Genomic DNA, 14102 nt, shown 5'->3' with positions numbered 1-14102 from the left:
GGAGAGTAACAGTGACATCCTGTGGCTCCAGAGAAGAATTACTGCTCTGGGAATCAATGAGTTAAAGGCAGGTCAGCAGGTCTTCCCTTCAATGAGGGTTTCTACAGTGATGGAAGGTAAGAGCTGTTGCTTAGACTTCCTATTTCTCCAAGCAAGGCTTAGCAGCTGATAGATTTAGTCTAAAGATGAGAGCAGAACTGTTGGAGGTGCTAGCAGATGGTCCTGGCCCCCTGAGGGCTTTAGTCACCTGAGTCCAGTCATGCTGAGAATCTAGCAATCAATAAATCACCTTTAATTAAACACAGCTTTATATACACACGTACATATGTACATCCACATACAGCAGTTAAAGCAAAAAGTACATGTCCAATCACTCACTGAAGAAATAGATGCATGTAGCTTTACATTCTCCTAAAGCCAGTCCTTTCTTCATTGCTTGTAATAGGCCATGCATGGGGGTATAAAAGTACCTTACAGAAGGCACCTTTTATAGTAAGTATTGCACAGAATAAGCAGCTGGAGTCTGGCTCCCAAATACCTCTGTTTAAGCTTCGACTGGAAGCTAGAAATAAAACTGCCCTAAAAGACACTGCAACTGTAGCAGCTAAAATAATGACTTAAAGCAAAACAAACCATCACAACTCGTAACTCATTCTTGACTCTTAATAACAAAAAAATAAAGCTAATGATTTGTAATAATCAAGAGGCCCCAGCATGCTGAATAAGACACCGTCTTAGTGAATGTGTCTGGTACTGTGTATTAGACAAGAATCAACTGTGCAAATATAGATAGATCCTGCTACCACTGTGCACTTGGTGGGTTCTACCAATGGCGGAATTATTCTGGAAGTATTCATGGTGATTGCATATATTCCCGTGTTGCACCAAGAAGGAATTATAAGCCAGTATTGTGCTGTGCGTTTTTAAGGCCTCCTGTACTTCACAGACCAGAAGAAAAACCTGTCGAGTTCAATGACTTAAGCCAGGAGATGATCAAAATCCTTCATCTGGAACAAATAGACCTTCTTTGTGTGAAAGCTCTTTGCAGGAGTTCAACATCATCCCTGCCATATTCAAAGCCTTTTGGGTATAGGGTCATTCTGATGTTTACAGTCTTTTTGGTCCATGTGGCACAGGCAACTTGTGCTGAGCTTGCCGTGTTGTTCTAGGATGTTTTCTTGATTCTGACTTACCCAATCTATCTAGTGTGCTTTTGATTGTAGAAAACTTGCATGATTTAGTCATTAAGTGCGAAATCATCCTTAATTGTGTGCTGTTTTATTGCTTTTCCAGGGCATGGCCACTTCTTCAGCGCTGATACTGTCCGGTATCATCCATCACTGCTGGTTTGTCAGGTGAGACAGCATCCATATCTGCAAAATGGACATCAGCTACTTCATCTGAAAGTGCCAGTTCTATCATCCACCCCATCCCACTTGTTTTGCTTTGCTGATCCTGGAAGAAATGCCTCAATTTCCAGTGACTTGGGTTTAGTTATTTGCCTGTCATGCAGTTCTCCTGCATGACAGGTGCTTAAAGAAGGAATATAGTGCATGTAGACTGATAGAGCAGGTAAGAGAAATCTCTTAGCACTGGAGCTTCTCTCAAGAGCCTGACAGCCCCCTTTGGATGGCAGACAGTTGCTCCTTGGGTTTTAACCAGGGAACAGCCCTGTGCAGTCTGCCCTGGTAGGGCTTGCTCCTGCTAGCTATGCAGTAGCATAGCAGTGGTAGCACAGCTCGTATCCTATTTGCTTTGTAGCTCCTCTGTGATATCCTTTTTTTTCCTTGCTCCTCCAACAGCAAAGAAAGCAAACCCTGAGCTGTGGCTGCCAAGGCTTTGTGGGCAAGTCAAGGCAGGAAGAGGGGACAGGAAGCAGCAGTAAAACAAACATTTCCTTTCATTTTGCTGAAGTGCTGCTCCCTGCTTATGTATTGATGCATATGCCATTGTTCCTCTTATTATAAAGCAGGGCTGAGTGCCGGTGCTTTCTTACCTGATGAGGGCTTGGGGTACATCCTGTGGAAAAACAAGAGGAAAGAATAGAAGGTAAAGGCCAAGCCTCCAAAGATCATCCCACAGACCAGGAAACTGTAGCTGCCCTGATCATGTATGATCTGCGATTGGAGAGAAAAGAAAAAGCATCAGACCTGTCATCATAGCATTTGAATACCTAATTGGCATTTGGTGAGGACTTTGCTTTTTGATAACACAGGGCAAGCGGCTGCCTTAGACCTGGATTAAGACTTCTAGTGAAGTTCAGGCAGGTTTTGGCACTCTTCATCTTCTCCCTTTGCCCACACTCACCGATCCCACCAGCAGCTGTAGTACCATCTCTCCAATTCCAGCTCCTGTCACTAACACAGTTGTGGCACAGCCTGAAAAGAAACGGCACAAGTGATAGTGACAACCAGCAGGTCCAGCCTGCAGCTACTTCAAATTGCTTTTTCACAGACCTCTCTGGATGAGACAGAGAAATACTCAGTGGAAGTTTCCATCTAAGCGTGTGGCCGACTTGTGGGAGTAAAGGAAGGAAAAAGTTGAAGACAAAAAACATCTGTTCTGTCACTTGTCCCCACCAGCAGTGGTGCTGTTGCTTCTTGCTGTAAAGGTTTTCATTCTTCTATATCGCTATCCCAGAGGCTGAGGTTAGCTGAGACCTCCTATAGGAGCTGGCCAAACTCTGGGATTTTTCAGTTCACTGATAACCTGGATGATGCTTTCAGAACTGACATTCTTGTCTGAGAGCCCTGAAGCTGCAGGAAATAAGAAGCAGTCTGGATCTCTGCCTGTGGAAGTTATTAGTGCAGCAAATCTGGGATTTGTACAGTCTGCTTTGCCAACTACAAGCTTGAATGAAGACTGTATTCAAAAAACAGACCTTTCTTCCAATCCTCCTAAGCATCCCTAAAGCAGGAGGGGTGTCACAGTACCTGAGCTCTAGGCTTGAATGCCTGCCTGCTTTCAGAGTCTGCCAGGCCTGCCCAGATCCCCACTCACCTTTGTACTGCAGGATGTCCTCAGTGTAGGCGAGCATGCTGGGGAAAGTGCTGCTGAGAAACAGACCCAGAGATGCTGTCCCCACAAACAAGAAGACAACGCTGGAGGAGAAAATCAGGAGCAGGAGGAAGGTTATCAGGACCCCAACCTGTAAGCAACAAGCACGAGTCAGCAGGAAGGCAAATGCTGAATTAAAATTAAGTAAATACTATGAAGGCAGCAGTCTCAATCATTAACAAACCTTACTCAGCAGGCTGGAGAGTATAATAGCAAGAACACCCCAGCTGTGCTGGTAACTATGGCACAGGGAGGCAGCAGAGGGAGCTCTTCTATACCAACTTAAGATATCTTTATTCAATATTCAGGTTCTGGTGGTGGTCGTTTGCATATATACAGGAATAATTTGGATTGCAAAGAAATTGAATTCAAACTGAATTTGCTATAGAACGACTGCCAAGAGATGCTCTGTGTGACTACATGCAGCAGTACCAACTCGCAAGCACTGCATGAAATATAAGTGTGTTTTTGTCCTTGGGTGATATTATTGCCTTTAAAAGGAAGTGAGGAGGCAACCACTAAAGTCTAAGCAGAGAACTTCCAATCTAGCTGCCTTCCTTTCCCCACGGCTGGCACATTGATTTCCCCGTGGATGCCAGAGAAGATGATATGAAAATAAATGAAGCTGGCAGATGGTTTTCTGAGCTTGAAGTTTCTGAAAGCAACTAGTAAAGCAGTACAGCCATGCTGCAGGTGTCAGCTACCTCCTGCACATCAGTCACAATCACATAGAGACAGTGATGCAGCTCACCCTGTTGGTGTGCTTGTCACACTACCTGGTGCAGATTTAACCCAGGTTTGGCATCAAAACTAGACAGCATCTTGGAGGCAAAAAGGAGGAAGGTAGGAATAGCCTTACCACATTGATGAAGACCATGGTTGCTGGCTTCATTCGGTAGGATACAGGGATGGAGATGAGCCTGCCCAGTGTGATGAACCCCCAGAAGAGGCTGGGCAGGTAACCAGCCACCTTGTGCACTACAGACAGAGGCTCTTCCACAGCGTAGCTGTAAATGAAGCCTGAGTACTCTCCCTGTAGGGAAAAACAGAACAGCACGTCATGGTGATGTGATGATTGCAACCTTAACTTCAACCTGTCCTTAAATATTGAGGAGAGCCTGTCTTTGGATTTGCTACTGAACCTCAATGAGCCTTATTCCCAATGGTTTGCAGCTGGAGACAGAAGTAGAACACAGGACTGAGACACCTAAAAGGGCACCATTGAACAGCTGCACCAGGTAAAGTGCGTGCTAAGCTCTTACCCATAGAGATGCTCTCTTTCCCCTTAGGACTGTCTTGGAATTGCATACTCTGAACACATCTCACAGCAAGAACTCAAAGTCAGTCAGCCTTGAAGATGGAAGCCCTAGAGAGGCTCTAGAGCTGTCTGTGACAGCTGCTTGGTGTAACCCCACTCATCTTCCCAGATCCTATTTAAGGCCTTAGTGAGACTCAGCTGTATTTTACCACAATTAGACTGAGACAAAACTGTCTGTAGGAACAGCAGCCAAATGAGCCTTCCTCATCTGGATAAACATTATGAACCCTTACTTGCAAGGACACCATCACAACTCCAGCTCTAAGCTAAGAGAGGAGCAGTAGCCATCTAACTGCAACAACACAGCACCCACGAGAAGGCAAGCAATCCTCCCAAGAAGCAGGGAATGTGTCAGCCAGAGCCATCAGCTTTTAATGAGCTACCTTGGGAACCTGACTGCTGCATCAGGTCCAGCTCACTGCACACAGGGGACACATGGATGTCTCTGGGTATAGGCTGTTATAAGCTATTTGGAAGGAAGGAAGCCATATAGCTTTGCTCAGACATGATCCTTCTGTCGGCTGAACTCACCACGATCCCATCAGTCATGAAGAGAACAAGAGCCCCAGTGATGTGGACTGCGAAGTAGGTGTAAGAAGCCCCTCTGAAGTTTTTGCTTTGGCAGCAGCTAAATAAGTCATCGTGACCTGGTGAAACACAATGCAAAGCAAACTTAGCTGGAAGGTCCCCCTAGGGCTGGGTAGTTGCCAGCCCGCAGTGGGGATTTACTTTGTGCTCAGTTGCAGGACAGGGATTCATAGGGACTGTGAACAACATGCAGTGCTGTAACCTCTGCCAGCACAGAGCATCCTGCTTCCCTAAGGATTGCTCTCAAATGTGCGTAAGAAAAGGATGGAGATGAGAAGAACATGAAGCTCCAATGGGTTGCATGAAAAGGGGCAGCTGGGTTGAGGAAAGAAGCACTTAATGCCTCAGCTAAGGGGAGTGCTGTTGGATGGACACAACCTTACTGGACACCAGAGAACCCACAGCTTTAATCACATTCCTTGCAGCACCTCAACACATCTCCAATTGAGCACCAAACCGATGGGATCATCTGGGCACTTTTGGATTCCATTCATGTATGTTTTGGAAAGTTTTCTCCTTAGACAATAGCAATTAAGCTCGCTTGTTAACCACCATGGAGACGTTCAGAATGAAGGCTGTTTCCTCCCTCAGCTCACCCCATTCCCCAGAGCCATAAGCGAGGTGCCTGCAGCTCACCTCCTGCAGCGTGGGCTCTGTGCACAGAGGTGGATGGATCATCCTTCTCCACGGGACGAGCTTCCATCGCCAGCTCGTCTGCTGACAGCAGTGGGTGGCTGCTGCTATTGAAGCACGGCACCATGCGCTCCTTGTAGAGCAGGAAGAACACAGCGATGGGCACCGGCAGCTGGGGAGGAGCAGAGAGGAGCAGGTAAGGGCAATGCACAGCACAAATAACTGTAGTTCCTCATTCACAAGGGCATTTTGGGGGGCCCAACCCATCCCTTCTAAGCACGTCCTTCAGTGCCACATCTCTGCGTTCCTCACCATCCAACTCCATCAATGCACATCTACCCCTACCCAAAGATTAGTAGTAAAAGAGTTTTTGCCTATGGAGAGCAGAGAGATATGAACGAGAATCCTTTGGTTGAAACTGTGGGGAACAAGCAAGTTGCTCTGAGACCTGCTTTGCCCATCTCCAGCCATTAGCAGGGGTTGCTCAGCATCTCATAAGAGATGAGCTGGTTCCCAGGCCAACGGCTGCAGCCAGACAGCTGCAAACAGCCCCTCAGCCCAGCCTATGCTGCAGGACCTGGGATGCAAGCACCCTCTGATCCACGGCTGCATGATATCCACACCCCATGCTCAGCACTGCATGGGTTGTGCTAGTGTTCAGCATCCCCACATAGGGACAAAACATGGGGACAGTGAGTTCAGCCCTGCCCTTGGGACCCCCTGCACCCACCCCGACTTGGTGGTGCCTGCAAACCCAGAGGGACTGCTCTTTCTTTTTGTTAAGGGGAATGAAAATAGAGGGAAGTAAATGAAAAGCTGGGTCTGCCCCTGAGCAGCCTCCTCCTCCAGTGCTGTTTATTCTGCAACAAATGGGGAGAAAGCCAGGAAATCCTAAGTGACAGCTCACTCTCCAGCCGCCCAGCTCTTGTTTTCTCCATGTCTGTGAGCAAGTGTGAGCTCGAGCTCCAAATTTCCTGCTTTTTGTTGGCTTGTGGCGTTATTTAAATGTATGGAGAATTCCCCCCCCCTTACACCCGCCTCTCTCGCCTGAATTCATTTATGAGGACTTCATTGTTCTGGGAACAATGGGAATAGGAACAGTGAGTTCGGTCCCATGGAAGAAAAATGCATTTGCTTGATAGTTCTAATCCTTCCGGAGGTCAGGACCAGATTTTATTCTTCTAAATTGCAAATTTTGCAAAAAAAAAAGAAAGAAACCTCACACACACACAAAAGAAGAAGAAAAACAAACCAGAGGGACTGGCCATAGAGATAACAGCTCCAGGCACTTCAGGAGCACTCAATGCCTGCATGGAGGGCACAGTGCTGGGGTCCTCAGTTCCCAATGGGACCATGCATGCATCCTCATCTCCAAAGCAAGCTGCTCCCTTGCTCTGTATCCATATATCTTAAAGCTGGTGGTGTCTTGTGTGCACAAGAGCCCAGACCCCACAGGGCTGGTCACTGATGGCTCTCAGCTTTGGCTCTTTCCAATAGGAGATTCCCAAAAGCTGTGACCCTGTGGCACAGCTTGGCCTTGAACCCAGGCTGTACACAGGGACAGAGTGTCCTGGGAAGCACTTTGCTCATTACACAGGCAGGTGGAGAGGAGCAAACAGAGCTGAGTGCCAACACGCTGCCTGGGCACACATCACCCAGCACTGGGACAGCCCACACTGCCCCATCCCAGCCCCATACACAGAGCCAAAGGAGACATCACCCTCACCCCTTGCAGGTTATTAATCATTATAAGCTCAATGATTCATTGCACTGTGCGGCTCAGTGTGGATACACCTCCAGTTCCCATTTCAGATCCCAGCATTGCTCCCAGCCCAGCACTCCCCCAGTACAGACACCATCAGGACAAGTACGGCCCTATAGAGGAACATTGCTCCAATTTCCAGCCCCTTTTGGATGAGGATATTTCCGTTCTGTGGGAAACTGAATTTTAAAGTATTCCAAATCTGGATGAAAAAGCCCCAAATTTTCCTCCCAGCCAAATTTCTTTCATTCCCAGACTCATCCAATTGGATTTCATCTGATAACTGCAGCAAAAACATTTTGCTTCAATGGCACCGAAACGGAGTATTCTGTCAGCTTTACACCCCACCGATGCCAAAGTCAAACTGAGACATTTCAACTCGAAACAAAGCAAGGCATGGAAATGAATCATTGCAGCCATACAGGATACACACAGCGCTGTGAATACGGGTGTGGAGCTGTGGTTTGGGCCGTTTAAAAAGCAATAACAACACTGGTTGCTGGTCCTGGTTTCCATTCCTACAGCTCGCTCATCCCATCTACTTCCCTGGGGTGTCAGCACCGAGTGCTGTGTCCTGAATGGTCACATTCAAAACAGATATTAAATGCTCCAAAACTCAATTATCTTGCTCAAGACAGACTGGCAAAGTAGGCAATGCCCTGGTGTAATTAAAAGCACGTTTCCCACAGCACACACAGCGTCAGAGGTAACTAAAGCTGCTGCTGGGCAGGGAGCATCCAACCTTGCATTGCACAGTCACTGCCCAGCAGTTCTGGTGCCTGTTCCTCTCTCATCAGCAGCCGCCATGCACACAGCTCAGCTGGACACCCTGATATCTAATCTGTCCTCACACCTCCTCCATTACTACCAATGACACCCCAGATCCCATCCACTTACATTGATGAGAGCCATGATCCAGAAGGCGTAGGAGACGCGTGTGACCACCATCCCCTTCATGGGCAGGTCGTAGTGGGACAGGTTGCCCGGGTGGTGAGGCACCAGGGACTTGCGGATGTGGGGCAGGTTGGTGGACGTGTTGGCCGTGCCGTTGGATAGGATGCAGTTGGTGTCAGAGAGGAAGGGGTCGGCTATCAGGGGGCTCAGCAGAGCTCCGAAGCCCACGAAGAAATGCAGAGCCTGTGGGATAAGGCAGGGCTGTGGTCATGGAGGAGGAGGAAACGCAGTCGGGGCGGTCATGGGCTCTGTGCTCACCTGCAGGAAGATGGCAGAGTCCTTCTGGTAGATCTTTACCAGCTGCATGTTGGAGATGGTGTCGATGCAACCCATGGCCAGGCCTGCAACTGCCATGACCACAGCCAGCACCACCACGTTGTGGCATAGTGGGATGATGGCAAAGACCAGGGAGATGGCCAGGGATGAGGCGAAGAGAGCAAACAATGACTGAGACAACCTGGAGCAGGAAGGGGAAAGAGAGAAAGAAAGAATTACCTCCATGAGAGCCACATCTGCACCACAGCACTACATTGTGTTCTCAGCCCCAGGGCAGCTGATGGCACAGGTATCAGCAGGAGATGTCTGCACTTTATAGCTCAAGAAGAACCATCTCTAGTAACCCATCCTGCACATTCCAAGGCAGAAGAGGGATGAGGACCTCCCTTTGTTACCTGCATGGATCTGCATTCTCCCTCCATGCCCTGCACTGTGCTCTGCACGGGCAGCATCTGCATCCTGCAGAACAGAGCCCAGGTTGGCACCGTGCTGCACTGGAGCTGCCAAGTGGGAAGGCAGGAAGGAAGGAAGGAAGGAAACAGGGAGCAGACAGCTGAGTGCTGGAATCACTGAGGCCAGCAGAAAGATGGGACTTGGGAGTCCCAGCAGTGAGTAAATAGCAGAGGCACCTCCCAGCCTGCGAGGAGCCCAACAGCTCACAGAAATGAGGTGTCATTAGCAGCTGGGGGAACACATGGGCACAGGACCAGCAAGTGGGACACCCAAAGAGGCAGAAGTGATGGGCAGCAGGATGGCTCAGCCCTAAGCACACCACTGTCCTTCTGCACAGCCCTCCTTCATCCCAAACCCACAGCAACCTCCCACATCCTGCCTGTGGCTTGTGCTGTGCTTCAGCAGCATGGGAAGGAAGAGCACGAGGGCAGCTGCTCCTTATCAGCCGGTGGCACGAGGTGCTCGTAGCCTCCCTCTTGCAGGACTCCATGGTTTGTAGAGCCCTAAATACTGACCATCCAACAGCACCCAGTGATCCCATATGGGGTTTTGCAGCAAGGGAGCGAGATGCATGGGAAGGAAGCAGCCTTGAGCCTGTAGGGAGGCTGGGAGTGATGGAGCAATGTGCACTGAGACATCCATGAGACACCTCTCCTGCAAGCCCAGCACTGCTGGTGCCACGCTCATTACTGGAGTTAAATATTAATTGCAAATAATGTGATGTCTTTATAAAGCACTGAACAGCTCGTTTCGATGTTCCCAAAAGCGCAAAAACTGCCTGCAGCTGTATGACATCCATCACACACTCACACCCCCAGACTGGGGCACCCAGCGCTGCCTTTGGGGGTACACTAAAGGGTCATCCCATCCCCCAACACAGCACCCAGATGCTCTTGAGGGCACTATTCAGCCCCACACAGGAGCTGGGGGGGATCTGAAGAGACAAACCAGATCAAAGGAGACACTCCAGGACTTCAGAGTGGCTCTGAACTCCAAATCCCCATGGTGTGAAATTGATATGCCCCTCTGAAGGGCACCCAGATGTAGTGCCATGATGTAGCACCCAGCACCTCCCTGGCCCTGCATCCCCAGCAAAGCTCCCTCCTGTCCCAGGTGCTCAAGTTTGAAATGAGGTCGGTAGCATCACAGAAGCTCCTTTGCTTTTCAGCATGAATACTGATTGTGAAAGTGATTATCTTGCTTTTTCTCAGTTCCTGGAGCACTCAGCACACCTGGCTCCATTGCAACCCAAGAGAGGATCCACACCCAGAGGTCCAAGCTGACCTCCATAAGATGCAGTGCTGTATCAATGCCAACAAACTCCCAGCTCACTGCTGCACCCTCTGACTTGAAGGATGGCTTTCCAGACCTCAGGAAGTGCATTCTACATCCCTTGTATCAAGAAGACAAACGACCATCAGGTTAATTCCACTCTGCAAAAGCAATAATTAAAAACCCAGAGCCCTAAGAAAATGAGGGGGGGTTGGGGGGGGGGGGGGGTGCCATCTCACACCCCTCCTGCTCCAGCTGTGCTGTGCCTTTGGGCAGAGCCTGTGCAGGGCTCCAGCACAGGGCAGCCCCCCCCCTAAATCCCTCTATTAATGCCGATAGGATGAGTTCAGGCTGTTCCAACACCAGGAGCAAAAGCTCCTACTGTGAATTCCAAGTCCAGGCAGAGTTTCGAGCCTCAGACCCCCCATCCCCACTCATGCAAGGGAATGATTTCACAGCACCACATGAGAAGTTGAATTCTGAGCCTCAGCTCAGCAAACCCCAAGCACGAGTTTGCAGAGAGCAGAGCACGTTGTGAGCCTGAGCTGCACCATAGGGGCTGCTCTGCCATCCCAGTGCTGGGCACTGAGCACTGCAAGCACCGGCTGTGTTTTTAGTGAGTTTCTTCTTTGAAAGCCAGCAGGAATTTTGGAGCTCATCCTGGCAACCAAAACGGACAGTGAGCTGCAGAGGGATTTGGGCCATCGTTATGCTCTAAACTCATATTGCTCCACGACTCCAGCCCCACATTCAGCAGCTGGGACAGCTCATGAACTGGGACAACAGCTGTTGGTGCCCCAGTGCCACCTTTACCAACCAACACTTCCCACTCACTTCATGAGGCAAGAGTTAAAAGGAAGCGTTTCCAAACGGGTGCCTTACAGAAGTGAAGCACTTATGCAAGATTCCTTTACATGCCTGTTAAATATATATATGTGTGTGACGTATGGAGACGCACATGGAGGTGTGTGTGACACCACAGCCCAAACAATTAACCAACAGTGTAAATAATCAGCTGATTTACAGCCCGGCTGTCCATCACACCTCGGACCAAACGCAGCTGACAACCTTTAGGGCTGAGCCCTGAGCGTTATTTACCCAATGGGATCGGGGTGGGTTATCCCAGTATCACCTCCCGACCCCGGGCTTATCGAACCGGGTCACCTCGACTCCTTCGATCTATGATTGGGAAAACATCCTCTAGGAAGTTCTCATTGCAACTTCGCTGTCCCCGTCCCACGCGGGTAGGCACGGAACAGCTCCGCAGCCCCATCCCTCCGTCCCGCATCTCCGCACCCATCTGAGCCCCATAGACCCGCAGGGAGCAGCGCTGCCCCCCTCACCCCATAGAGCAGAGCAGCCCTTACGTCCTCTTGAAGACCCCTCCGAGGCAGCTGCCGAGCAGGAGGCAGAACTGCTGCGAGAAGAAGACCCAGGTGATCTGCGAGAGCGAGCTTTGCGTTTGGCAGCGCAGGTCCAGCAGCGTGGGCCCCAAGAAGGCGATGCAGAGGCCGAAGCTGAAGAAGACGCTCCAATAGGTCAAGGTGGGCTGCAGGTTCCTTCGGAACCGAGCCGATACCCTCTCGTCCCACCACATCCTGGGCGGCGGCGCGGGGCGGCCCGCGGAGATGCGGCTCCCGCACCGCCCGGCCCCGCTGCCAGCCCGGCCCCGCCGCCGCCCCGTTCCCCGCTCCTCCTCCTCCTCCTCTCCGGGCTGTGGCTCCGAAACCCGCCGGTCGATAACTCCGCCTCCAGGACCGGGGATCGCCGCCGCCTCCCGGGGTCGGGCGGAGCCTTCCTCCTGCGGGCGGTGCGGTACGGAACCCACCCGGGGCCCCCCGAGACTTCAGAGCATCCCTATAGGGGCAGAGAACCGTCCGGACCGCCACCCCCAGCATCGCCTCGAGGTGGGGTGGAGCAGCGTGTCACCCAGAAAGAGGTGGGCAGCTCCCGAGCCTCACTGCTCACATTGCATCCAACACAACAGAAACAGCCACTAAAACCCTTTACTCTGCAGCCTGAGCGCCGTACCCATAAATAAGCCAGAGACTCCAGACAAATGCAATTAAAGGTGTCTGTGCCCCTCCTGTGGATAAGAAGGGTGAGATGGGCTGTGGGAGTGTGTGCATTTTGGAGCTGGAGCAGCTGATGCTTACGCAAAAGGTCTCCTCTAGAGGCTGAGATTATAAATATTTCACCTACTTTAGGGGGGAAGTACTGCAATTTTTAGCTCACTCTTTCCAGGCAATGCAGAATTGCTGGAGCTGAGCTGTGGGTAAAGCTGCCCCAGTGCCAGAACCACACAGCTGTGCTCAGCATCCCGTGACCCACATGTAAGGAATGCTGCTCCGGGTTACAGGTGCTCATTTCCACCTGGACATAGCTTAATGTTTAGCTAATCCAAATTACATCCCAGTCCCAGTTGTGCCACCTTTGTGGCATCTGCAGGTGACCTCTCTCAGGGTAAGGAGGGCAGATACTGAGTGTGGGCAGCACAACACAGCAGGTGGGGGATGGAGCCTTGATTGCTGCTGGGCACTCAGAGCTGAAACCAAGGAACCACAGAGCAGCTCAGCTACCAGAGATAGAGCAATGCTGTTAAGTGGTTCACCAATGGGGAAACTGAAGGCTTGAAATGACCACATCCCTCCTGCTGACAGGACTCTGACTTGGAGAGCTCTGTTTTCTTGCTTCCAGGTGGTGCCAAGCAACGAGGTGAACCCTTTATGGATGGTCAGATGTGAAGCATCTTCAGCAAAGATCAATCCCAGGGCAACAGATGGGCAGGAGACCCATGGTCTGCTCATGGTCGTGTTGTGACAGAGGTGAGTGGTTCTCATACTTGGACAAAGTCATTGCACCCCCAACCCAATGTCTATAGGGCTCACAGCCCCATGGAGGCCCCAGCCCCGCTTTGCATAGCAATGCCATAAAGGCTTGTGCACAGCCAGGAATATCAACCCATCCCATCAAGGCTAACGCAAACCATGCAAGATCTGCTTGCAAATACAAAACGCAGCGTGGGTGGGTTTGTCAGCACAAAGAACACACAGATCCTTCCACAGATCCACAGAGGGAGCTCATCAGAAATGCAAACCATGGGGCTCCGAGTGTGTGCGACCAGAATTAGCTTTGTGAAGAGGCACTTTTTGGGCTGTTTTCCAAACTGAAGCCAATGTTGTGCTTGCAGTGCATTAAACACCCTCCTCGCTGCTCACCCTGTGCACAGCACAACCAGCAGTGGATCACACCGAGAGCCACAAGAGAGCTGTGGTGCAGCCAAAGGGCTCACACAGCTGCAGGGCACGAGGATGCCCTATGGGATGAGCTGGAGCCAACAGGGAGCATCCGGCTGCGCCGTGCCCATGGGCGGAGGATGTGGCTGAGGCTGCTCGGCTGCATTCCCCTGTGCTATGGGATGAGGGAGGAGCAATCTGGGTGCTGCCCATCCCCTCTATGACTCAGGTGGATGGGTGCTGCTGTAGGGGCTGCCCAGGGACCACAGCCCCCCTCAGGCCTTTCCCCTATCCCCCCAATGTCTGTAGGGCCAGAGAGCAGTGATACCTACAGTAGACTGCCATGCTGAATAGCCTCAACCCCAGTGATTTGCAGGTGCCAAAGCACTGGGGAACAGCACTCCCTCACCCATGCAATGGCATTGCCCTTGAGTCACTTTGCAGCCTTGGGTCGGGCACAGCTGTGCTCTTTTATCTGCCTGATTAACTTATGGCAATATTTGTTCAGGGCTTTAGGATCCACGTAAGGGACTGCAGGAACACATTCCCATTG

The 14102-nt window shown here is 50.7% G+C and overlaps 1 protein-coding gene across 1 annotated transcript; it reads right to left on the bottom strand.

Annotated features, from left to right (window-relative positions):
- Positions 1–271: 271 nt before the first annotated feature.
- Positions 272–12081, bottom strand: SLC60A1 (solute carrier family 60 member 1). Its single transcript, XM_015884938.3, has 10 exons — positions 11681–12081; positions 8571–8769; positions 8256–8495; positions 5600–5768; positions 4907–5022; positions 3917–4090; positions 3001–3148; positions 2308–2378; positions 1997–2117; positions 272–1373 (listed from the first exon to the last, which is right to left on the bottom strand). The coding sequence occupies exons 1-10, from the start codon at positions 11908–11910 to the stop codon at positions 1309–1311; spliced, it is 1533 nt and encodes a 510-aa protein (XP_015740424.2). The 5' UTR covers positions 11911–12081; the 3' UTR covers positions 272–1308.
- Between the last annotated feature and the right edge of the window lie 2021 nt (positions 12082–14102).

The sequence above is a fragment of the Coturnix japonica genome, chromosome 38 (assembly GCF_054131305.1).
Source record: "Coturnix japonica strain WE chromosome 38, WE-NBRP24, whole genome shotgun sequence".
NCBI classification, from domain to species: domain Eukaryota; kingdom Metazoa; phylum Chordata; class Aves; order Galliformes; family Phasianidae; genus Coturnix; species Coturnix japonica.
The sequence above is the reverse complement of the archived record's forward strand: the minus strand, read 5'-3'. Positions and strand labels throughout refer to the sequence as shown.

What these genes read in the sequence shown, in the direction of transcription:
- SLC60A1 (XM_015884938.3), bottom strand. Translation starts at nt 11,910, where the DNA reads ATGTGGTGGGACGAGAGGGTATCGGCTCGGTTCCGAAGGAACCTGCAG. An exon ending in GGATCATGGCTCTCATCAAT is followed by an intron (nt 5,769 to 8,255) that starts GTAAGTGGATGG and finishes GCTCCTCCCCAG; the next exon opens with CTGCCGGTGCCCATCGCTGT. An exon ending in GTACCCCAAGCCCTCATCAG is followed by an intron (nt 1,374 to 1,996) that starts GTAAGAAAGCAC and finishes TCCATTTTGCAG; the next exon opens with ATATGGATGCTGTCTCACCT.